Source organism: Loxodonta africana, chromosome 18 (genome assembly GCF_030014295.1).
Source record: "Loxodonta africana isolate mLoxAfr1 chromosome 18, mLoxAfr1.hap2, whole genome shotgun sequence".
Taxonomy (NCBI): domain Eukaryota; kingdom Metazoa; phylum Chordata; class Mammalia; order Proboscidea; family Elephantidae; genus Loxodonta; species Loxodonta africana.
Genome location: NC_087359.1, coordinates 53,228,261 through 53,254,761, shown reverse-complemented (window position 1 = coordinate 53,254,761; position 26,501 = coordinate 53,228,261). Strand labels below are relative to the sequence as shown.

Here is a 26,501-nt window from a genome sequence, read left to right as displayed (position 1 = left end):
TATTTAAGTAGCCCTGCTGGTGCAATGGTTAAGCACTCGGCTACTAACCAAAGGTTGTTGGTTCAAACCCACCCAGGAGCTCCACGAGAAAAAGACCTGGCAACCTGCTCCTATAAAGATTACAGCCTAGAAAACCTTATGGGGCAGTTCTACTCTTGTCACATGAGGTCACTGTGAGCCCCAAAATTGACTGAAAGGCACCTAACAATAATAAATTATGTGCACCCACCCACACCCCTAGTTTTACTTGAACAGAAATATGCAATGCCATTTATAAATACATTTTTTCCTGCAATAAAACCAACACTGTCAACATAAGCAGGTGTCAAAAGAAAAAGAAAAATATTAATTTCTCAGGATCCTGTAGTCTTGCTTCCAAATCCATAGAAAATGACCAAATACATACAGAAAGATCTAGGAGGATATATAGTGGGATAGGGGGAGAGTCAAGTAGATATTTTTAGCTTTATCAGTATTTGAAGTATTTTTAAAACTAGCATAGATTCAAATATTACTAGTAACTTAAATTTCAGTTAAAGTTTTACATTTCTTATCATTTATAAACTACTTGAATCTTTTCCCCTTCATACTCTTTCTTCCCAATATCTTCTTTTTATCCACTTTCTCAATCTCTACATCCAAAACAATACTGTACATTTCTTCTTTTTAACAAAATTAATCTTATTTATGTCCACAATCTTTTTCTGACTCAGAAGACACCGACTGATAGACCCAAATCCAAATTTCCAACAGCTGGTGGCTGTCTCACCTTGTTGATAATTAGGTACATTCCCCCACTCTAATCTTTGGTGTTCCGGTATCGTACAATCTTTTTTAGTTTTTGTTTTTTAACTAGAGTACTTAAAAAAAAAAAAAAAGATACTAGGAGTGCCAGCCAAACATCTATCATCTAATAAATCACAGAAATTAAGCAAGAAAAATGAAGTAAATTTTAGGACACTCAAGAATCAACTCTAGTGTACTTACTGAAAATGATCATTTCCCATCCCAATCCTTCAAACATTCTGAATGAATTAAGAAAAGCGGAGGGAGGCCCCTCAGATTTTGAATTTTTACCAAGCATCCCCCCTCCCAAGTAATTCTGATGTAGATGGGCCTTGGACCATCTTCTAAGAGAAAGAAGACTATTCAGAGAAAAATGAAGATTTTTTTCTTAAAGGCCACCAAGCCAAACAGTTACGCTGAGCAGGTCCCAGGCATCAGTCCCCTCACCACAAGAACCACAAAGAATACAACAACTGATTGAGTATTTACTCTGTTGGTCGCACCAATGTGTTCCTCAAGGCTCCAGAGACAATTATCCTAACTACCGTTAAGGATTTCAACTGCCACTCACAGTCCTGTTATACCCAGACATTTTCACACCTGGAATGCAGTACAAGGAGCTTAATAGAATTTTTATGGCTGTGAAAATTAAAGTTCACTTGACTCAACAGAATAGTCAAATAAAACAAAGGAGAAAACCTCCCCCAAAGGCACAGGCTGAGAATAGAGGCTTTTGACTTACTGATGAGGCAGTTTTGCCCAGAAATTCAAACCCTGGGACGCTATATAGCTCAAATGTCTTGAGAGTGCCCAAATGCCAACTTATCGCCACAGCATCAGCCAACGCAGGCTTACTGTAATGTTTGGAGGCACAGACCTGCTGTATAAAATGGCCTCTCCTGGGAGACAAAGGCTGTCGCCATGGCGGGGATCATTGCATCTTGGGGCCAGAAGGACCATGCAATCCCTTTAATCTTTAACAAGCCACTTTCATGTTCAGATGTAAGAACTGGCACTGTATGAGGTTCAACCCGCTTCACAGCACCTTGCTGCAAAACGACCCCCGAGCTGCACGAGGGCACATGAACCGAGTCTGTCCCCGCTGGTACAGCTACTGGAATCTGTTCTATAACGTAATTGTGGGCACTTCATTACCCGCTATGGTGTAATACTTCGTATTGCAGAAAGGTATCCAATATCAAGAGCCTAGCAACTGCCTACCTCGGGCACAATTAAATACTAGGATCCTAAATTTTGGTGATTGAAAACGTAGCATGCGTGCAGGAAAAGGAAGAATCCAAAGCTGACAAGACACAGTCTGAGGACCTGATGACAGGACGGGGAGGAAGGAAGTCAGTGACGTGACCAAATTGCCATCTTGCGTAGCTCATTTCACAAACCTCACAATGGAAATCTTAGAATCATTTGATGGGTGTTATTTTCCATACAAAGCTATTTCTTAGTTTCTTCCTAAGCTGCTAATACATACAGAAAGGCAGGGAAAGGCCCTTGTCATCAGACCCCATCCCCTGAACAACTCCGATAGCTTCATAATGAAGTGACTAGCAACCTCATGTTCTAGTACTCACCTTGCCCCAGTAACTGCCCTCTCAGAACAAAGACCTGTGATTCAGCTTTGAAGATTTCCTGAATTCATAATTCTCTTTACTGTATACCTCTGGGTGCTTCTCCTCCCCAAATACATACACACAGACTCACACATTCTCTCTCCCTCACACACACAGCCCTGCCTCTAAGAAATCAAACTTCCTAAATTTTCGCCCTGGTTTCCACTAAAAATGCCAGAAGATTAAGTTACCTTTGTTCTACTCTCCAAGTCTAGGGTGCCTTTGTCGACATTTGTTTCATCTTGAGGGGTGATTTCTAGCCAAGTAGATAAGATTACTTGTTCACCTACAGTTAATCCTCAAACTGGCTTCTGTATGCTATGAAAATAAAAGGATAAGACTACACAGCTTGAATGTCCCATCAAGGTAATTAAAGTAATGAAGAGGGAGAGGAGACAGAAGGAGAGATTTCAAAATAAAGACTGAACTGTGCCCTTCAGGAGCACTTAAGAAAATACTCCATCTGACTGAGCAGCTGAGGAGTACACGAATACCCAAAGGACTGTATATTCTCTAACGGTTATTGTGCTCACAGTTCTTGCTTCCCACAAGGTTCTGCAAGAGACCACATCCTACATTCAGACTTGCGTTATTTATAATAAAGTGGAGAGAAACATCGTAACATCTGGAATTCTACTGATGTACTTGCAAATAAAGCTACAACCTTATTTCAACCCAAACCTATGTAACAACAAACAAAACGATATTTTGTTTCCGTCTCTCAAAAGTATCTCTCTCACCCTTTTATAACAGATCGAACAAGGGTTAGAGAAAGGAACCTAAAGCTCTGTCTCAGGCATTAAATGCTTTATTTAAAAAAATAGGGAAAATACCCATGATAGTACGTTATCCAGCGGTAAAGCACTGCAGGACTGCAGGTAAAAAACACATATACACATACATGCATACGCACAGAGTGGGAGATACGTATCTTAGGACACAGATACAGTCCTGTGCCACTTAACATCCACAACACGTTCTGTGAAACAGGACATTATGTGATTTGAACGTTGTGTGAACACCATGTTATATACAGGCAGTCCCTGGATTACAAACAAGTTACACGCCTAAATCTGTCTTTAATTCGAATCTGTAAGTGAACTGCAATAGTTAGGTATAGTTTGCATCTGAGGTCAGTCAGTCAAATGTCTGTCTTAGTATATAGGGTAATTTTCCACGCACAGAAAACATTAAACACTTCCAGATACACTAAAACATCTTTAACATAATAATGTTTGAACATGCATCACAAAGTAGTGCCCGTTTGTTATTACGAACCATTATATGTACCTCGAATTTTTTAATAGGCTTTATGGAGGTTGGGACCATGGACTACGGACATATATGCAGTCTGACGGTGCCCTAACGGACATTAAGCAGTGCGTGACTGTAGAGTAAAAAGTCTAGAACCATTTACCAGTAATTAGTTCTGGTAGGGTTGGGGCTTTTCCTTCTGCTTTGTATGTACACTGCTGTACCATTTTCATATTTTAAAATGAGCACGGTTTACGCTCATCAATATTATGGGAAAGAAAGTAACTAAGACCACTTGACAAATAAAGTCAAACAGAACAATCTGAACAAATGTTTAGGGCTATTCTGAACCTAAACAGGGTTAGCATATTTAAGGCTATATTCACAGATCCAAGTTTCTAAAGATTTAACATGAAATTCAGTTTTGCCATAGGGTTGCTTGTTCATTTATCACCGTCATTGGCAATGCTATGCTAGATCCTGCTGGGTGAATGGACGAATTAATTCAGTCTTGGTCCCTTGCCCTTAAGGAAACCATGGCAGTGGGTTTAAAAAGGAAGTCAACAAAGCACTGCAACACAGTACTGAGGCAGAGTCACACAGGAGAGCTATAAACACAATTCAAAAATCTGTTTTCTTTGCTAAAGTCAAATCGGTTTTACTAAGTAATCTGATGAATTTAAAAACCAAAAGTGCCACCTATTAAAACAGCTAAAAAAAAAAAAAAACAGTGAGAATACCAAAGTCTGGTGACAATGTGGACAAACTGTAGATATATTGCTGGCGGGACTGTAAAACAGTACATCCATTCTGGAAAACCGTAAGAAAACTAAAGATACACTCACTGTAAGACCCAGCAACTGCATTCCTAGGTATTTATCCCAGAGAAATTAAAATTTATGTTCACACAGAAGCCTAACGGCTTCATTTGTAATAGCCCCAAACCAAAAACCACCAAAGTGTCTCTCAGTAGGTTGAATGGCTAAACTGTGGTACATCCATACCATAGCATACCACTCAGCTCAAAGAAAGGAATGAACTATTCACACACACAACAACTTCAACGAATCTCGAGGGCATCATGCTCAATGAAAAATGCTCTTCTCAGAAAGGTTACATACTATTATGACTCCATTTATATAACATTTTCCTAATGACAAAATACAAAGCTAGAGAATAGATTAGTGGCTGCCAGGGGCTCAGGATGGTGGATGTGACAATAAAGGAGTACAAGGGAGATGTTTGTGATGACTGAGTAGTTTTTCACCCAGGTTGTGGTAGTGGTTACACAAATCTACCTGTGATGAAACAACAGAAGTACACATACATAAGGCACCAAAGTCAATTCCCTGGTTTTGATACTGTTGTAGTTAAGTAAGAAGTAACAATTGGGAATAAATGGACAACTTGGGAACTCTCTGTACAATTTTTGTAACTTCCTGTGAATATGTAATTGCAAAAAGTTAAATATATATATATGCAATTATTCAGTAAACTGTTCAGCCACTGTGGGGAACTAAGGAAGGTGAAAAGAATTTTAAAAATAAAGCACATTTCATACTATATTGTAGTCCCTACCAGGCATGGGTTATTTGCTGGCCCAATCACTTGAAATACACTGGAGGCATTACTTGTATCCTGTCCCTCCTGGTACTTTTATCTGAGGTACCTCCAGAGTAGGGCTTCAAACTGGTTTGCTTCAGTTCAATCCCCTGCTGAGAATCTGACTTTCTACCCCCAGATATAATGAATCAAAATCTATATTTTTAACAAGATCCCTAGGCGATTCTTATGGATTCCCCAGGTGAACCCTGGTGGCGTAGTAGTTAAGAGCTCAGCTGCTAACCCAAAAGGTCAGCAGTTCGAATCCACCAGGTGCTCCTTGGAAACTCTATGGGGCAGTTCTACTCTGTCCTACAGGGTTGCTATGAATCAGAATCGACTCGATGACAACGGGTTTGGTTTGGTTTTTTTAGGCTTATATATGGAAACCCTGGTTGTGTCATGGTCAAGAGCTATAGCTGGTAATCAAAAGGTCAGCAGTTTGAATCCACCAGGTGCTCCTTGGAAACCCTATGGGGCAGTTCTACTCTGTCTGTAGGGTCACTATGAGTTAGAATCAACTTGACGACAATAGGTTTTTTGTTTTTTGTTTGGTTTGGCTTATATCTGGATCATGATGAGTCAGTCAACTCAGCAGCAACAGGTTTTTTCTTTTGGCTTATATATTAAATACAGGTACAATTTTAGAACTATGAATAAACTACAAAACAATCCTTCAGTGCTAACAGAACTAAAACTATGTACTATAACAAGCACTGCTAATATCATTTTTTAATCACATTCCACGCAGGAGGCCCAAGTATAAAAGGATGACTTTAAGGTCACATCATACGAAATGGAACCCATTTCTAAAGACCCACTCTGAAAGGTAATCGTAATAGATGAACTGATAAGAGTGTGAGGCAACTGTAGAGCAGCTGAGAGCCCAGCCTTTACAACCAGAACTACCAGCTCGTTATCAGTTGCTGTCAAATCGATTCCAACTCATGGCAACCCCACGTGTGTCAGAGTAGAGCAGTGCTACATAGGATCTTCAATGGCTGATTTTTTCAGAAGTAGATTGCCGGGGCTTTCTTCCCAGGCATCTCTGTGTGAATCTGAACCACAGCCAAGCCTGTTAACCGTTCGCACCACCCAAGAACTCCACAGCCAGACTACTTGGGTTCAAGTCCCGTGTAGCCTTAGACCCGTTCTTTAACTTCTTTACATCAGCGTTTTTGGATCTACAGACCATAGGTAATAATAGTACTTACAACTCTTAGGGTTGTTGTGAGGATTAGGTGACTTAATATAGTAATGTCCCTGGCATACAGTAAGCACAGTATAAAAACCCACTGCCGTCGAGTCGATGCCGACTCATAGCCACCCTATAGAACAGAGTAGAACTGCCCCATAGTTTCCAAGGAGCACCTGGCAGATTTGAACTGCCGAAGCACAGTATAACTTAGGTTATTTCTATAAAGGTAAAATATGGCACAAAGAGAAATATCACAGAGCAAAATAAATGTCAGCTTTCTGATCAATCTTACACAGAATTTTCACATACTTTTAGACAAAATTTTCATATACATTTAGACAAGAATGCCTTCCCCTAGGCTCCAGCCAAAGAACACATACAATTTCATTCAGAAAAAGCATCACCTTAGACAATAAAATGATAAAAATAAATCCCACTGAGCATGCCTACTGCTTCCCATGCTCCTGTGGCCCAACATGGGATTTCAACAGGAAAGGACGGGGACTGTTCTATAAGACAGTTTTATAACATCCTTCACCAAAGGAAATGTTTACAGTGAAAATCCTCCAAGACTTCACAGAGCAGGCAGAGACTTTCAAACACATCTGCACCCTCGCTCATGTTCTCCACCCTCCTTTCCTAATCAAGGTTATAATACCCAAAACCCTCAGTTAGCTGCCACACAGCCTGACAGCATGCTGGCCTACTGAATAGTCATTAACTCAGAAAGAAAAGCCTAGGGGGGCAATGACAGTCCCATTATCCTTCCTGCTTAGTTAAAAAGATGGCGTTTGTTCTAGAGATGCTTAACAACGCTTGACTTGAATAACCTAGACACATGCAGTATCTTTCTCCAGTTTCTAGGTTTCCCAACTATGGAGGGAACAACCAAAGACAATTCTGAATCAGAAACATAAATTGTTTCCAAAAGTGTTAAGCAATGCTTGTCCAAAGGCCCCAAGATAGCTGGAAATTTAGACAGCTGTGCTAGGAGCCACAGAAGCTGCATTTTCTGACTAGTATTGCTTTGGAACAATCGAAACCTTCTCCAGTGCAAAGTCCAGACACAGGCAGCAGTGTTCCCTGCAAACATCCAAACAGTTTCATTATTGTTTAACCACCAAAATAACAGCTCCAATAATCTATCAAGTTTGACATTTCATCCAACTAAGCAATTAGCCCGGGACATAAGGCATGTATGGAGAGATTTCCCCCTCTGCTCCAAATCAACACCCATTGTGACATTACAGCCACACAAACACAAACTAATAACACGTCCTGCCAGCCTACTTATAAAAGCAAACAAACTGAAGTACTTTAAAGAAAATGTACACCCCCAATTTTACTCTTTCCCACCTCTGAATATCTTTATTACCTGTGAGTAGACTTACCGGCCGAGAAGTTTGAAACTCCTTTCTAGTGATAGTCAAAAGAGGTAAATAGCCCACCCAGTACAGGCACCAAATGTATGTTCTTATCAATTTACTCTTAAATACATTAAAGATAAGTGTCCCTCACCTGGCGCCCTGGTGGCACAGTGGTTAAGATCTCTAATGCTAACTGAAAGGTCCGGAGTCTGAATCCACCAGCGGCTCCTTGGAAACCCTATGGGCAGTTCTACTCTGTTCTACAGGGTCTCTATGAGTTGGAATCGACTCAGTGGCACGGGGTCTGGTTTTCTCGTTGTTTCCTCACCTCATCCCCAAGTACTAAAACTGTGGTTCTGACCTGGCAATTCACTAAGCCATTGGACTTCTCTCCCAAAGCAGGAACGGGAGTTCGCAGTTGGTTGCTTCAGTTGTCATAAGGAAGAAAATAATGACGTGCCTGATTCTGAGTTCCAAAGATGTACACAGAACCACTTTGAATAGCATAGTTTTAAGCTGTTCTGTGGACATCTTAGAAACTCAAGTTTCACGTCAAGATAAACACAGACTATCACTTTGACATTGCTGTGACATCCGAGTATATAATTTTTCTGGTAATTCATTTCTCTTGTACTTTACAAAAATATTAGTTGGCAACAGATTGGAAAAATAACTTTACAAAGCTGGTCCTTCACTACACACAGTTTGAAAAGCACTAACTTCTCATGCTATTAAGTGCCAACTGAGTCATTAATTGTTCTGTATGATCAGGGTACCCTTTCCCTCACTATTCTGTAGCTTTTTATTTGAACGCAATTACAGAAACCAAAAGGTCCCTAGGTGGTGCAAACAGGTAAGCGTTCAACTACTAGCAGAAAGGTGTGTGATTTGAACACACCCAGAGTCATCTCTGAAGACAGCCCTGGCGATCTGCCTCCAAAAGGTCACAGCCTTGAAAACGCTACAGAGCAGTTCTACTTTGCACACGCAGGGTCGCTGTGAGTCGGAATCAACTTGATGGCAACGAACAACAACTAACCAAAAGTTGGCGGTTAGAATTCACCCAGTAGCACCTCTGGCAATTTAATTCATAAAGATTAGAGCCACTGAAAACCCTACGAAGTGAAGTTCTACTCTAACACATGGGGTTGCCTCAATGGCAAAGGGTTAGAGAAACCAAAAAGGTGACACCCTGGTGTAATCTCATGAAATGAGCATAAATTAGGAAACAGCTTTTTTAACTTCATTTCATGAGCCCTAGTGGCACAGTGTTAAGTGCTTGGCTGCTAACCAAAAGGCTGGCAGTTCAAACCCACCAGCCGCTCCATGGGAGAAAGATGTGGCAGTCTGCTTCCTTAAAGATTTACAGCCTTGGAAACCCTACAGCGCAGTTCTACTGTCCTATAGGGTCGCTATGAGTCAGAATCGACTTGATGGCAACAGGTTTTTTGGTTTTACACTTCATTTCTGGTCTGCACAAAACAACTAATCTAGCTGGAGACTCTGAAGACTGAGTCTGAGTCTGCTCTGCACTTTAAGTTCCTCCTCTCCAAAATAAAGGCAATAAATTAACACCAGCATTTCTCAACTAAGAGTGGACTGCAGATAAACTACATTAGAACACCAGGCCACACTCTCAAACATTTTGAGAGATCTGGGCTGGAAACCAGAAATCTGTACAATACACACTAAAATACACGAACAACTGCACAATGTATAACCTTCCTAATGATGCTTTTAGAAATCACAATTTTCATGTGATCCCTGATAAAGAAGTTATTCTAAGTAAAACATATTTTAAAATCAGCATATTAAAACTTACAGAAAGTACATTTTAATACACTTTTATAATATACAATAGCAAATTTCAACTGTTTCTCGTTTTAAAAAGTAATGCATGGTTGGAGGATCAACTGTAAATTAAAACACACATAAACATTTAACTACACACTTTGGTATCAAAGCAAAAACTGTTTTCTTAACATGATATTCAGAACTCCTGTATTTTGTAGCAATTCCTCCTAAACAAAACTAGTGGCTTATTTTTATGTTTGTGTTGTTTCTAAAAAAGATGAGATGAGACAGGGAGATCTCAGGCTGCTTTTTGGCAGCATTCCACAATTAACAGTGCAGGTGTGGATAATGTGTATGTCAAATAAAAACCAAATTAGATATCATTGTCAACATATTTTCATTTTTAATACTGGTTTTGGTAGTACAAGAGACATGTTGATGTGCTGTATAAAAACTCTGATCAGATAGTGCGATTTAAGCAGTCCCTGGGTGATGCAAAAGGTTAAGCGCTTGACCACTAGTCGAAAGGTCACAGCCTTGAAAACCCTGTGGAGCAGCTTCTACCCTGCACACATGGGGTCACCATCAGCCAGACTCGACCTAACGCAACTAATAACAAGTGAAATTTGGGAATCTGATGAAGATTCATCTGGAGATGAAGCTACAGAACTATCATTTGTATGTCACCCATTAATAGGTTGATTCACTGTCACTCTTCCTGTCGGCCTTCAACTGCGTCAACAGTGCAGACAGGCTGAACTAGATCTTTGGGAGTGGAGGCGGCGATTCAGGCACCTGGGATTCTTGGTCCAACCATATGGCCAAGGTAGTAGAAAATGTGGAGTTGTATTTGTCAACCTCTCTGGGGATATTCTGACACCCTTCTCCTTACCGCCGCGGGAGCAAACGTCGGCTAAGGTATACTTCACCTCTGACATGTAATGACTATGCTCTCTTCCATCAGTATATGATAAAATGAACAAGAATGGCACCTAAATCTAGTCATGCCCAAAAGGTAGAAATGTCATTGTTAGGTGCCGTGGAGTCGGTTCCAAATGTGAAAGAACCTGAAGAGACTACGAATTTTCCACTGTGGGCTGGGGAAGTCCTCGTCCTGGCAGCTAACACTCCCCATCTCCTCGAGCATAAAATGCCTTGAGCATTATGGTCTTTTAAAGATCTTCTTTTGAGATTAGGAGCCCTGTTGGCGCAGTGATGAAGATCTTGACTGTTATCCAAAAGGTTGGCGGATTCAAATCCACCAGCTGCTCCTTGAAAACCCCATGGGGGCCGTTCTACTCTGTCCTATAGGGTCGCTATGAATCAGAATCTCAACTCAACGGCACTGTTTTTTTTCTTTAATACTTTAACATAGGATCAAATTGACAACACTAACTCCAAAGATTACATAGGAGCCTTAGGGGGCAGTGAGTTTATGTTAATAGAGAGGAACAACTCAGAAAAGGAGGGTAAGAATGGTTGCACAACTCTGAAGAATGTAATCAAGGTCACTGAATTGTACACGCAAAATTGTTGAACTGGTGTATGTCTTGCTGGGTATATTCTCAACAACAACAAAACAAATTATTTTTGCTAAAAAAATTATTATTGCTAAAAAATGGCGGCTAATCGGCAAGAACGATTCCAACCTCTTCTGAGAACCATCCTTAACCAAAATCAAGTATGCCCCGAACTAGCTGAACAGATTTCAGCTGACCTCCTCCTGCTGAAGCCCTGGAAAACATTCTGCCCTCCTCCCCCAGATGAGAACGTTCTTTTTGCCCAGCATTTTCGCATAGAGACTTATACTCTGGTTAATGTACTTCCGCGCAAAACACGTAAAGTAATAATTTAGCACGGTTAATCCAACCTAACTGCACGTGGCTCTGCGCCCGCCGATTCACGGCCTAGGAAAGGGTGGAAGTCGCCAGAGGACCAGGCTTTATTTTTTCTCAAGCAGACATCTCAATCATTATAAAAGTGAAAAAACGCTGGAAGATTCACAGAAAATGCTGGTGGGACAACATGCTTCCTAGTTTAGGACACAGCATATTGATTCCTGAGGCACTAACTCTGTAAACACATCATTACTAAGGCTGAAAAGGTTACAAAGAAAGATTTTCCAAAGCAAATGAAAAACAGTAAAACAAGAAGAGGGTGGGGTGTGAGAGAAGGAAGCTCCATTTACTTAACAAAAGCTGTTTTTTTCTCTTTCAAATCTTTTAACTTAATCCAGCGATTGCATATAAACAATGGTGCTGATTGCTAACAAAACGCAGCTAACTACTCAGAGGCTGGCAGAGCCTCCACTTGGCTAACTTCCTGTAAGTTTCAGGATGACTAGACAGCATTTCTTTAAAGACTACCCAGTGCTTAAAATGTTTCAACAAGTCAGACCAGCTCCAAATCGTTCAGAGTGAGGTAGGCTGCTTCTGCTCTTAGGATTAGCCTGGTGGAAACAGCTGTCCCAGAGAGCCCTGATGGCTCCACAACCTAGAGATAACGAAACCACATCTTTATATGCAATTCTTGAAAAACCAAGTGAACATTAAACTAAGACATGTAGGTTTAACCTCTAACACTGGAGAGGGGCAGCTTTAAAAACTCTAACACACTAACTCAACAAAATCAAAAATGCTTGAATTCAGCACATGGATGACAGCCACTGAAAAAGGCTGCTGAGATAGCAAAAAGGTTTTGCCGTATCTTCTTATGAGAGGACAATGGAGAAATTACCAGACCAAGGTCACTTTCCATTAAAAAAAAAAAAAAAAGTTAGCCTTAACAGAGGTAAAAACCTGCGTAAGTCACCACTCCATGAAAGCAGCAGCCTGGTGAGAATCTCTCCAGGAATCCTGTAGGGAATTAAGTGCGGATTAGAGTAATTAAATGTAAAGTCTCCTCGAGAGCAACTTCTGCTCCCGAAGACGAAAGCCTTTTCTATGAAACATGTGATAGAAAAATTGTGAAGAGGATTTACCAGGCATCATAGCCTTTCCACTTTCACATCAGGTCTGCAAACACTATGATCTAAAAAGAACAGAGCAGCTCTTTGGTGAGGGAATTAAATAATACGGCTTATCAGAGAAAACCATTCCATTCTGTAGTCTTTGCAAAAGTTCACAAGCTCGGGTAACTGTAATATACTTAGGAGTTTCCAAAAATTACACACATTTCCTCAAAAGAGATGTAAGAAAAAAATATAATCACGGGGTAAAGGCCAAACATTGTCTCTTCTGAATGCTTAAATAGCCAATTATGTGCCTTAATACATTAATTCTATAGAGAGCAAGAGGCTATTACAGGAAAGTTGAATAAGACATTAAAAAAAAAATGTACCCTGGGGCCTAAGTCCATTCAACTGACAGTAAAACCACCCCTCAAAAAAGCAGTTTTATGCAACATGTAGTATTTTAATTTCCCAGCTGCCAAGAGAAATATATTAAGAGCAGAAATTAAACTAATTATGTCAGCAGCTCAGTGAACAAAACTTGAATTGTATTACACACCAGTTAGACATTTGCCGAACAATGCAAAGGCCCTTAAGGGTTGAAACTTCTTTAGAATATAAATGATTCCCAATCAATATGACTAAATCAGTCTGCTTAGGCAATAAACATATTCATGCCTTAGATGTAAAAATTCAACAAACACCGTAACTCAATATAAAAAAATAAATGTATAAGAAACTAACCTCTAAAATAGCTTTAAATCACTCTGTGATTTATATATGCTGTTTTATCATTAATAGGGCCTTTAAGCCAGTATTGTACCAATCAGCGCTTTAACAGCCTGCCACAAAGGGGCCTATTCACTTAGCTGGGAGACAGGTGTTAGCAACCAGCAACCTCTTTTAGCCTGGATTCCAGGGGCCTGGGCTGTGATTATTGTTGCCTGATTGGCAAGTCCGAAGGGAGGGCAGCTTGAAAGAGGGAACAGGAGGAGGGAGAGAAATAAAGGGGATCAAAAGGGAAGAAACAAGGGAGAAAGGAAAATGAAGAAAGAAATAGATGTCAGGTGCTACCTAATGGGGCCAGCCTCACAGCCTCATCTGAGCTCCCCGGCTACCATCCAACTACCTACAGCAGAATATGGATAATGTCATTAATTTATTTCTGCAGAAAGCAACTCTAAAACATGCCAACACGCCGCTCATTCTAAAAAAATTTTCAAGTGTCGCTAATTGTCCTACTGGACTCATTCTTCTTACCCATATTCGCTAGTTCTTAATATTAGTCCTCACTCTTTCATACATTTTCTAAAACAGGTGGCTCAGTAGGTATTCCTGGAAAAAGACAGAAGACTGGATTCAGAAAGACAAGACGTCTTAAGTACAGAATAAAAATGCTATGACAAAGGGGGAGAAGAGAACATTGATCGAGTTGCCTACGTGTCTGAGGAATGTATTTTCTCCTTTAAACTTCGCATGTACATTTTCTCCCTTTTAATCCACACAACAATCCTACCATTTTCATCTTGCAGTTGAAGACAATGAGACATAACTTACCCAAGGTAGAACAGCCAGGAAGTGGAGGGGTGGGAATTTAAAACCAGGTTGGTCTATCTCCTAAACTATTAGGTTTTACCCAAGCTTAATTCCCTAACCAGCAGATCTAGTGCCCAATTCTGTTTTAACTAGGACCTGTGACTAAATTTCATTACTAAGCACCCCATGATTGTCAATAAAGGCCTCAGCTATGTAGAAATGAAACACCTTTGCTTATTTTGAAATCCTACATGCAGAGAATTCCCGGGCTTTTCTCCCATCGACACTGATCATAACTAGATTCGACTGCCTATTCAGACCTCCAGCTGTTTCCACATTATCAGTCATGAGACAAAGGAAGCTACTCTCACCAAAAGCCCCCCCTCATGACTCCTGACAGGTAATACAGCAGAGGCATCCCTGTAATTTGCATAAAACTTATAAAAACTCTTTGTTATTCCTTATGACTAGGAAATGGGCTATTCTAGCAAATCGAACATCCGGATAACATAATGATGCTGTCAGCGGGACTACCGATTTATAAAGGATTTCAACACAATAGAACATTGGTTCCCAAATCTGGCTGCATATCAATTACTGGGGAGGACAGGTGCCAGGGCGGTTTTTAAAATGTAGGTTCCCAGTTATCACTTCTCCATTCAGTCAACATCTCCAGGAGAGGGGGTTGGGAAATACGTATTTTTAAAGAATGCTTCCATGACTCAGTTGCAAACTGCCTGGTGCTGATGTTCAAGGAGTGGCTGGCCTTGGGGAACTCCTTGCACTAAAATACACTAAAAAAGACTAAGGCTGCACAGAATACAATATGACCTTCCTCTGATGATTCAGAAGGCTTTTCAGATGACCCATGGGGCATCAATCACTACCAGTCACTGTACTGGCAAAACCAGAAAGGAAGGAAGGGTTAAGGAAAATGCTGTATTGGTAGAAAGCTGAAAAAACCAGCTTTTGCTTTAGTATCAAAGAGCTGGTTTTCCCTGCAGAAAAAAATGCAGATTTTACTCTTGCTTTGAAAAAGGAAAATGTTTAAAAACACACAATAGGATTCCTTTTTAGATCTCAATCACAATGTTAACGGCCCAAATGCATCAAAAATGTGGAATATTCAATCTGAATAAGAGAAAGCTACGAAGGAACTTTATGGCAGTCTTAATGAAGAGAAGGATAAAGGATAATGGACTTAAACTAAGATTGGCATAACAGGATTGGCTATAACCACTGTCCTGACCATGTTGTTTGCTGTCCTGTAGGTTCCGACTCATAGTGACCCCATGTGACAGAGTGGAACTGCCCTATAGGGTTTCCTAGGCTGTAATCTTCACAGAAGCAGATGACCTGGTCTTTTCTCCAGCAAAGCAGCTGACCTTTCCGTTAGCAGCCAAGCCCGCTTAACCGTTTCACCACTAGGGCTCCATCCTGACCATAAAAAAAAAAAAAAAAAACCCATAGCTGTTGAGTCGATTCCAATTCATAGGGACCCTAGGACAGAGTGGAACTGCCTCACAGGGTTTCCAAAGAGCAACTGGTAGATTCGAACTGCAGACCTTTTGGTTAGCAGCTGAGCTCTTAACCACTGCACCACCAGCAACTATTAAATTCTAGAAACAGGGAGAACTGAGGTCTTTAAAATATACGAGGCCAATTCCTACCTATCTGAGATGGCTTTCATGTGAGATATAATACGATATCCCATTAAGAACTGAAGTAGTTTTAGTATTTTAAAACCCCAAGTAACATAGTCACAAAGAAAACAGTAACCAGGCCAATTCCCTATTAAAGAAATAGGAGTCTGTGTGTTTGTATATGAATAGATGGTCCTTTTAATTGCCAAAATCTTTCTGATATAAACATAAATAACCATTACCAATAACCAGTAACCATTATCAAAAATAGTAACAAAGCAGCTCCTCCCTTGAGACTTCATCTACAGCAAGGTAAACTATGTTTTTCATTAAATTCTAAATTATATCTTAGCTCTGTATTGCTGGGGTTATTAGATTCCAAGGTGCAAAAGTTATATCTTTCTTCCCAAAGCATGAACACTATAGTCAGTACACATATGATATAAAAGTCTCTAATATATCATTAAAACAATAGCATCATTAGGTTAAGAGCTTGGCTGTTAACCAAAAGGCCGGCAGTTCGAATCCACCAACCACTCCTTGGGAATCCTACGGGGCAGTTCTACTCTGTCCCATAGGGTTGCTGTGAGTCGGAATCAGCTGGACGGCAACGGGTTTGGTTATCTATTATAAGAATAAAAATCAAGGTGAAAGCAGCCCCCCTAAAGCCCCTTAGGTTTATGCAGGTGTTTTCAGGAGTCCTAGGCATGACCCTCATACAGATGCCTGTGACTATACTGAACATCACAGTGCAGGTATAATGAGGAAAGAAACAGTGTCTTTTTCTTGTTATTGGTGCTGTTTATTTTTTTAAAAAGCTCGTCACTGAAAACGCCCTTTCCATTGCCATTTTAAGAACACTTAAAGAGGCATTCCTATTACACGGTACCAAGCAAAGTTAACTAGCTTCACCGTTGAGAAAGTGTGAAAACATTAATTTCTAAGCTTTCTGAGAACAGCTCTCTCTTTTTTTGGTATTATTTTAACTTTACAACCCTCAAATCCCAATGTAAACAGTCAGGATAACAGATGTCTACCTGATCAATATGAAAGTTTTTAGTAGGCTGGTCTTTGTTATTAGATGTAGACATTAAAATGTTGAGTCCTAGATTACATTGACATTTTTCTTCAAATGCAAGCAAGCTTTTATTAGTTAGCCCTGCCACATCAATCTGCACAATATCCCCTACATTATGAAACTAACACCTCTGAATAAACTGTAATTTATGAATCGAACTCTGACATCCAGAAATAGGAAATATGCAATGAAGTCTCAGAAACATTTGCTATCGTCTATTTCCTTGAATGTGAAAGAGAAAGAAATCATAGAAGAGGAGAAAGAAGTTGTCAAACTTGAAATCTCCTGAACAGAAGGGAAATATTATCGCCACCTCCCAACTCGAGAACTTACTCTACCAGCTCAGCCCAGCACCATGTCCCCAGCTTACTCCCATTCCTAGATAAAAGACAGCTGTTCAGTAAACCGAACTGTCACAAGGTGGACCATAAGGTTGTAGTAACAGTGGTGATGGCAAGTCTCTCTGCTGTCCTCCAAACCACCTGTAAAAAGGGATGCATAAGGAAATTACTGCTTTCTTAGAAGGCCACACACACCTGGGATGTTTGTTCATCATGTCACTCTGACCTTTAACCAGAGAGCAAAGTGACTGTTGTGGGAAAAATCCTATTTCCAAGCTAACAATAATCTTTCCTTATGGTACACTGGGCGAGGAATGATACACTCTTCCTGGACAAGCAGTTTTTTCCTCCAGAACAAATGACAAACCAACAAAAAGGAGAAAATATGCTGTTGCTCGCACCAGCCTGAAATCAAGCTCTGAGTAAACAGACACCGCCGGAGGCTCTCGGCTCCCGGTCTAGCCACACTTCCCCACGCCGGCTCAAACGTTTCGTGGGCAGCCAGTTTAAGGGAGGCCCCACTTTCCGCTCCGTCGTAGTCACTGCCGCTCAGTGGCGACCTGGCTCACACGCAACACCTCAAATGAACAAGGGCAACTTCTAAGAGACTTCTCCATCAAACCCCCAAACTCCAGCCGCCTCTGCTCTGCCAGCCAGCCCGCAAGGCTCCTCCACTAGGAAGCAGGGGTGGGCTAGTTCATTGAGGGGCAAGCAGGCCGTCGCAGACTGGCCTCAGTTTCCCCTGTCATACAAAGAGGCATCTTTCCCAGACAAGTCAAGAGGAACTGCCGGTTTGTAAGGCGACTGGAGACCTTTAAGGACACACATCTCCTGTTACTGCCCCCAAGGTGGAATCTCTGAGGGCACTTTTAATGGGACAGGTGTGGGCTGCCCTGAATGCGGAGTATTCCAGGGAGAAAGGGGCTTTCGCCATCCCACGGAGCGTCCCAGGCCGCGCCCTGCACAGAGGAGGCGCCCCCAGACCACAGCCGGGCGGGACCGGAGGCCGAGGCGTACCTTCTGTCCTGCTCCCGTACCCCACCCCAGGCCGGGCGCCCCGCGGATCCCAGCGCCGTCGCCTCCTCACCTGCCGCGGCTGCCCGCCCGGCCCGCACCTGAGAGGGGAGGGGAGGGGAGGGGCCGGATCCGGGCCGCGGACGCCTCAGGCAGGCGGGCTCCGGGATCGGCCGCAGTGGCGTCTCCTGGGCAGAGGGGCACTGGGGGTCGGTCGCGACATCCTCACAGGCGGCCCCAGGAAGTCGGCCCCCCCACCTATCCCCCGCTGACCGGACCCGGTCGCTCCCGCCCCCGGCGCGGCCCCGCCCCCGGCGCGGCCCCGCCCCCTCTCGGGAGCGCGCCTCCGTTCCCGCCGCGCCCGGGCCACCATAGAGAGGAGCGAGGCGCGCTGCGGCCTAGAGCGCGGCCCCCCGCGCGCGCCCCCTGGCGGAGCCGAAGTTCCCGGAAGCCCGGCCCCGCGGAATCCGATCCAGGGGGAAGCATGGGACCGCTCCTCTGGGCCATGGTCGCAGAGCCCAGTCTAGAGCAGCTGTGATCCAGCTTGGTGACCTCGAGCGAGTCCCTAACATCTTTGAATCTGTCTCATAATAAAAGTTTGAAAGTTGCCTCACTTTCATATCTCGTTGTTCCTCACGACAACGCTAGAAGCAGGTGATGGTTCCCCAATTTACAAACAAGGAAACCCAAGCCCACCAGGGTTTAGTTAACTTACGGAGTCGCAGCTGGTATTAGAAGCCAGGTCTATAGACGTCAAAACCCATGCTTGTCTCACTCTACACCACGGCCTTCAACTAGTATCTCCCAGTCTAAGCCCCAAGATTAGCTAGCTTAGCCTTAGGAAGGTGAGGAAACAGGAGGAAGGCGGCAATAGAAGGGAAATGGCATTGTGCCAAGAAGTCCACCCTGGCCATTCATTAGCTGTGTGCCTTCCAGCAAGGCACTTAACCTCTCTCAACTCCAGCTTCCTCCCTCAAATGCACTGTGGTATGAGGACTAAATGAGGTAGTCTATCTACATGTGCTTAGTAAATTCTGAAGTGCCAGGGTAGCCTGGAAGACCACTAGCCAGGTGGGCTAAGAAGATGCCTAGTCATGAAAATGGTAAGAATTCTCATTCTTCTGACTGGTGTCTAGTGATACTTTTCGTATGCTTTAGATTTCTGTCGAGACTTCCCAGAGTTCTTCTGAGCAGTTTGTATTTTAAAGTAAGGTATTTATCATAAAGAAAAGCCAAATATCATTTATATATATCACTCTATCGCTTGACAGGTGTTATTAGTACCAATCCTCACAACAACCCAGCAAGCTGAGTAGTCTTCTCATTTTGTCAGTGAGGATTTGCAGATTAGTAATTTACCTAAAGTCTCAGAGTTAGGAGCTGGAATTTGAAACCGGTTCTTTCCACTATCAGGAATATATGGAAAGACAGCCTCCGTGAAAGAGGTCTCCTGCATCTGGATTAAACATGCCCATCTTTTTCCTACCTGGCTATTTTTGTAACTTTCCTTGATGCAATTCCCTGTCCTGTCTGCTTCTCCCCAGGGCTTTATTTTCCCTCGTGAAGGCATTTATTGTCTCCTCTTTCCCTCTCTGGTTCCTTTTCTCTTGAGATGCCAGGACTTAGTTCCTATTCTCGTATTTCTGAAATGGACTCATGACTTGTGATTAAGGCACAGCTTTCTGGGCCACGTCTCTCCTTCTCTCTGTGTTAATTATAGTCACAGGTTAATCAGCCCAGAACAATGGCGGGGTGAGACCTGGAGCAGCCTTTTCTGTAAACTTGGTTTACAAACAGTGCTCAGCTCCAAAGCACAATGCACTTAATCCACTGAGTGGGTCCAATAATTGGAGTCTGGACTCATGACATCCTGTGTAAATCATTTTTTCTGGGCCCTCTGGTCAGTGTTACAGCTACATCATTGGATTGCTGCCGAAGAACGTACGCATCACTGAGGCTAGGTCTCCGAACTGCATTTACCCACATTCTTCATTTCTCCATCTTTAGCATTATCGCCATCACCATTTTTCATCTTTATCGTGCCCTTCTGCAGGGGCCCTCAATAATGTACCTACTGCGCAAATAATCTGAAATCCTTTTGGTTGGGCAATAGTATTTAGTAGTAACAAAACACGAATTTGTCTACCAAGTGACATGTTTATAGGAGCTGTTTACTTTGACGTGTTTTTATTATCTTTACTCATTTGCTAAGCATTTTCCAATACATATTTATGAATCGCATGCCTTTCCCCAAACAGTGAAGAAATAAATCATATTATTTCTTTTATTAGCAGCAGCATGGCTTGTAAGTCCTAGTCCCCTGATTCATTTTTTTTACTTCTGGCAAGAGCCTGAAGGATTAATGGTGACTGGGCACCTACTATGTGCCAGACTGTGAAATGCACTTTACATAAATTATGTTTCATTCCCCCTGAGACATATTTTACCAATAAGGAAAACGTAATTCCCCTGCAACATAGATTTTACCAATGAGACAAACACACCTTGTCCAAGTAACCTGGCAGGCCTGGCAGGTTTTTGAACCCACATCTTTTCCCGATTCCAAAACTCTGAATCATTTTTCCACTTCACAGCCTCCCCTAACTTCTCTCAACCTGATAAAACCAAAACCAAACCCATTGCCATGGAGTCAATTCCAACTCATAGCGACCCTATAGGACAGAGTAGAGCTGCCCTATAGGGTTTCCAAGGCTGTGATCTTTAGATGAGCGGGACACCAGGTCTTTTCTCCTGCAGAGTGGCTGGTGAGTTAATACTGCCAACCTTTCAGTTAGCAGACAAGTTCTTAACCACTGTGCCACCAGGGCTCCTTAAAAAGACCTGATAAATTCTGTAAAATATGGGGTGTTCATTTCCGAGACAGTCTCCATAACCCCAGAATGGAAGTTAAACACATACAGGGCACTAACTCTAATTTTTCTGTAGGACAGTACTCTAAGGGAGTCACTCCCTAAGAAATTAGCAGTAGGATTTTCCCTAAAGGGCCAGTATAGAGCTCTACCCACCCCTGGACACAAAACTGGCTATCCAATCTGTAGGGCCCAGTGCAAAATGCCGGATGTCTTGTTCAAAAAGCATTAAGAATGACAATATATCGATGCCAGAGCATTGAACTAAGCACAGGGCCCTGTGTGACTGCACGGGTCACACTACTATGAAGCTGGCCCAGCCTGACAGAAGCAGGCTGACATCATTATCTCCCATGCATCACAAGCCTTACAATAATAGGAGATTAAGTGCCCACAATATTCCTGGAAAAGTATTCGGTGCTTTCCATAAGCTATACAACCCTAAAACAACTCTGAGGCAGGTATGAAACTAAGGTGAAGTTTACTCATCCAATGCTATACAGCAATGTCAGGGCCAAGAACAAATTAGTTGGGATATAAAAATCTCATTCCTTGACTTTGTATCTCTTTCAACACAGGCCCGTCTTCTGGCAAAACCCAGAAACTACAAATGAGAGACCACAAAAGAGCTAGATTCAAGGGCTACTCAACAAGTCAAATTTACACAGTGGCTGATGCGCGTGGTACAGGTCCAGGGTGTATGGACCTTCCATTCACTGGGAGGGAGAACTCCAGGCATGGCAGATGGAATGGCCAATACCTGGACTCTCTTTCCAGGACTGACAGAAAAACCAGTGACGTCTTTAACTTGGAGAAGGTTCAACTACATGAAATGTAAAGTATCTTAATGATAAAGTACTAGGAACAGCCCACTAAAGTCAGGAGCGTGACAAGGACGATGGCTTTTTTTGCTTGTATTCAGTGAAGTAATGGAAGTTAGTCCAACTAGTGCAATAGGACAAGAAAAAATAAGGAAAAGCACCTTTTAGGGGGAAACCTTTGATGAATAACATACCTAGCTCTAATTTAAGCTTCCTGCACCACAGTCTTCAATGCACGTCTCCAATACACCGTTATACAGTTTTAACTCCACCCAGTACAACCCCACGCCAAAACTTAGCAAGATAGGCACCCAATTCCCTTATCTCCTCCTGGCTCACGTCTCAGGGAAGCACAGGCCCCTTTTTTTATTCAGCTTTATTTCCCTCTAAACCTTCGGTTCTCGTTTATACTAACGACATCTCCCTTCTCCAAATGCTTTTCATTCTTTCTTATAAACTCCCTGGGGGAAATCAGAAAGAGATAAAGTAGATCTGTGATCCAACTTTTTATGGTGACCTAAGCTGAAAAGAGGTTGGGACGTGTAGCCTTTGGTACTATCCAGGCAAATTATGAAAAAGAATTTTATTGAAACATTTACATATTCACTGCCGAAGGCAGCATGAGGATGGGAAGGAGTAGGAGGTGGAATGAAGACAGGTTTGAGACTGGATTCTGGTGCCGCCATTTCTTAGCTTTGCGTCCTTATCTTCACTGAGCTCCCCTTCACTGTCTGTAAAATGGAGTGATTCACAAGACTATCCTAAGGTGTCTAACTGAGAGGTACACGCATAAGAGGGCCTCAATAAACCTGCCTTCAGGACTATGGCAGACAGTGGTAGTTTCCCATCCAATGTCCAATTCCTCCACACACACTCATTTCCTCCTTTCTAGTAGAAACCCTATTTTCTTTCAGTGGCCACACCATGTGCTTCAGGAAAGGCTGGCCCCAACCCCAGCTCCAAGGCTATTTTCTGGTTGATTTGAGCCAATCAGTCATCCCACTTCCCTTGTCAGTTACTACCGATTTTGACTTGGATGCGTGAAGGAATTTTGCACCAATGAGATATGAATGACACTTGCTTTGACTGAGGGGAAGTTCTGAGTTTTCCTTGTTCTTAAAGGGACACAACAAAGAAGTGATCCCTCTTCTGTTTGTAGTAATCTTCGTGTCTGGATTGATGCTCAGAAAGGCTGCAGCCCGGTTCTGATGAGGGTAGCTATCTTGAAAATAAACCAATTTGAAAGGAAAGCACAGCAGAAAGAGAGAAAGGCCTGAAGCCCCTTGACAATGAGACAACGAATTCCCCAGCCCTAGACTTCATGTTACTGAAGGCAACAAATACCCCTCAAGCTTAAGCCTCTTTGAGTCAGGTTTTGTTACTTGCAACAACGGTATTTGTACCTTTTGCCTGAGAGTCTTTGGGCATCCAAGTACCTGACTTAAGGTCACCTGGGGCATCAAGTGCTAGCACATAGTAGGGACTCAACATTAATTCTGTCTGATGTCAGATGAAATACAGGCAATAGTTCTCTATGGAAAGATATTTAAAAGGAGACTCTGGGGGCTCAACGACTATCTAGATCAAGTGGAAAACATTCCAGCATTTCTCCTTTGCCATCTTTAAAATGCAGTAAGAACTGCTCATTCATATAGTTAACATTTACTGAGCTCCCATGATATGGAAAGAGCCAGAGTAAAATTGACACGAGAGCCCTTATAGTGGTTCTTGTGCTAACGGGCAGGTAGAAATGTGAACAGTAAGTACAAGTGTTACAGAGGGGTGTTGTTATAAACAGCTACCTATTGCTGAGGTATAAAAAAGGAGGATGTCAGGGTGGGTGTGTACCAGACACACTGGGAGTGGACAGAGGCAAATCCACAAGTGAGCAAAAGGCACAAATAAGAGCTGGCCTGGTTCAAGGCCTACTGGGGGAACACACGTGGCATGCCCAGAATGGAGAAAACAGTGGCAGCGCATGGAGAAAGACAGAGCCCTGGCCTCAGGGCAGGGTCTAAAGGAGGAAGCAAGGCATAAAGCGTGTGGTCCTGCAGGAACGTTGCGTGGACTGAGATAGCAGCGAATGGAGCACCTTCCCGTGACTGCAGCGGCCACCTGGATGAAGGCTGCAGCACCTTCAGCTGGAGTGAGTCCCCCAGTAGGGACAGAACCATGCAGACTGGCAAAATAAAGGCAGCCAGGGGAAGGAAAAGGTCCTGACCTAAGAGTCAGGAGTTCTGGGTTCCACTCCCCATTCTGCCACTTGGACCATCACATCCCCTCTTTGGATTCAGCTTTCTCCTCTGTTAAATGACAGGATGGGTGACGTGATCTTTACGGGCCTCTCCAACTCCCATATGCTAGGATTCTGACTCAGATACAAAGCACCTGTGCTCCCCACATGCAGGAAACATGGCAGATGTGCCCAGGGCAGAGATGGCAACCAAGCTCCACATTGAGAGCCAACTCAAACTGACTGGTACACACAACCTGGAATGCTGTATCCAGAAAGACCCTGAGGCTGCAGAAGACTCTGAGCCCTGCAAAAAAGGAAACCGGGGATTGATTGGTGATGTCTGCCATAAGTCAAGAGGCCCAAATGGTACCATGAGTGGCAAGGATTTGCCATTCCTAGGTTAACATATTGGCTTCTTACTGTGGCTGCAGGAATGTGCCGACATCCATCCATCTGGGTAAAATCCCCAGAGTTGGAATAAAGCTAATCAAACCTACTGTCGTTGAAGTGATTCCAATTCACAGTGACCCTATAGGACAGGGCAGAACTGCTGCACAGGGCTTCCAAGGCTGTAATCTTTAAAGAAGCAGACTGCCCATCGTTTTCCCGCAGAGTGGCTGGCAGGTTCGAACTGCCAATCTTTTGGTTAGCAGCCAAGTGCTTTAACCACTGCACTACCAGGGCTCCTTGGAATGAAGCTACTAAAGATTAATTTCTCCTGAAGACTCTGTGAAAGCAACTGTCAGGGTTCCCCCAGTCTTGGCCTCACCAACCCTGTCCTCTCTGTCAGATACCTTAGAGCCAATTCCTCATTCATTCCCAATCCTCCATGCTTCCTGCTTCAATCCTGCATTCATCATCTCTAAATGTCATCTCTTTGGCCCGTAACTCTGACCCCCTTTCCTGACGTCAAGCCACAACTCATTAATTGCACAACAGGCTTTCTGACCAAGAAAGGTTCTCTTTCTTTAAAAAAAATGTGATCAGTAAACAATCCCAATCATGTCTCCATTTTGCCTTTTATTTTCCCTTCCCTGGCGTCGACCTCTGCTTCCAGCCAGGGTTACTTATGGCTCTCAGACGGATGGCCACAGTGCTGGTAACAGACAGGGGGGTTATTTCATACACTAGGGCACTAGGCTGTGGTACAGCTGGCAGGAAGAGAGGTGTAATTATATTGCATCTTAGAGCCACCAGCAATGAATTTCTGCATAAAGGACTAGATTTGCTATGTATTATTTACACCAGCATCAATTTTCCCAGCTGGCTCTATTTACTGTGCAAATTCTCCTCCATCTGTTTATGGGCAAGGCCATGGTTCAGCACCTCTGGTTACTTTATACCGTGGAGGGGCCCCGGAGGACACCATGCATATTAAACAAATGGCTGGATTCACCAGGAGCCGGACACATCGTCCCTTCGTGTTAAATTATATCCCTGGGACTGCAGTAAGCTCACATTCTCACCTAATCAGGGTGATGCGTGCAGGTGTGTGAAACCCAAGCAGCAAGAGGAGAGGAGGAACGACCATTCTTTGGGGCCTTGCTGGGGAAAACTGAAAAACCACCACCTGGGGGGAAATGAGATGGCTCTGAGGCTCTAGAAAATTCCTCTTTCTGTTTTTAGGAGCAGAATCTATGATGAAGAGTTTTGCATTTATGAGGCTATTTCCACCCAGTAAGTCAGAAATAGAGCTAAGGGAAAAGGAGCCCCAACTTACAGATGGAAAGAAGACAGAGGCAAAAAAAGCAAAGAAGAGAAGCAAAGGCAGGCTAGAGGCTCCAAGGCTCAATCACTGTGCCAGGTTGAACGTGAGATCGGATGGTGATGCGCAGCGTTGTTAATCGTCACTTGCACGTCTCTTCAGAGGTGCCCAAGCTAGGGTGCCCTCAGCTCCCACTGGAAACATACACGGTAGAAACAGCAGAAGAAAACTAGGCACCAGCATGCATCCCCGGGTCCTTCCACTGTAGCGTCCTCTCTTGCCTGTGGCTCAATATGCTCCCACAAAGGGGGAAGCTGAGGAATCCGCTATGTCTCTCCCCCTCTTACTGGGGGTGTCCAGGGATCTTCTGCCCGGCCTAAGAGCTGCTGCTGCTGCTGCTGTAGTCTCAAGTGCCGGGTGGCAGTGAACACAGGCATTAATGGACAGGGAGGGAGGGGGCCCTCGATGACTCCCGCTTTCCCAGTCACCAGCACCAGTCATGTCTGATCCCCCTCTAGCACTGGACGCTCCTCTGAAGTCCCCCAAATCCCAATGTCTATCATCTCCTGGATTCCTGTTGGCTGAAAGAAGAGAAAGGAGGGAAAGGTAAGTTTTGTTTTGTTTTTTTTGTTTGGGTGAATAATTTTTTTTTTTTTATTGTGGTAAATATATATGTAA

General features: G+C 43.0%; 2 protein-coding genes across 5 annotated transcripts in view; both read right to left on the bottom strand.

Annotated features, from left to right (window-relative positions):
* RFFL (ring finger and FYVE like domain containing E3 ubiquitin protein ligase) overlaps positions 1-18,435 on the bottom strand; it is a 77,500-nt gene extending 59,065 nt beyond the window's left edge. The window contains exon 1 of one of the 2 annotated variants that reach the window (XM_010594233.3): positions 18,265-18,435. The gene's annotated coding sequence lies outside the window, so the exon portion shown is untranslated. Of the gene's footprint in view, positions 1-18,194 lie in introns of both variants that reach the window. The other variant, XM_023553478.2, reaches the window with a different exon arrangement.
* Positions 18,436-19,190: 755 nt separating this feature from the next.
* Positions 19,191-26,501, bottom strand: part of RAD51D (RAD51 paralog D) — a 28,692-nt gene continuing 21,381 nt past the window's right edge. Inside the window, exon 9 of one of the 3 annotated variants that reach the window (XM_064271409.1) lies at positions 19,191-26,404. In XM_064271409.1, coding sequence (XP_064127479.1) covers positions 26,321-26,404 — 84 coding nt within the window. In that variant the 3' untranslated portion in view covers positions 19,191-26,320. The remainder of the gene's footprint in view (positions 26,405-26,501) is intronic. The other 2 variants (XR_010318388.1, XM_010594234.3) reach the window with 2 other exon arrangements.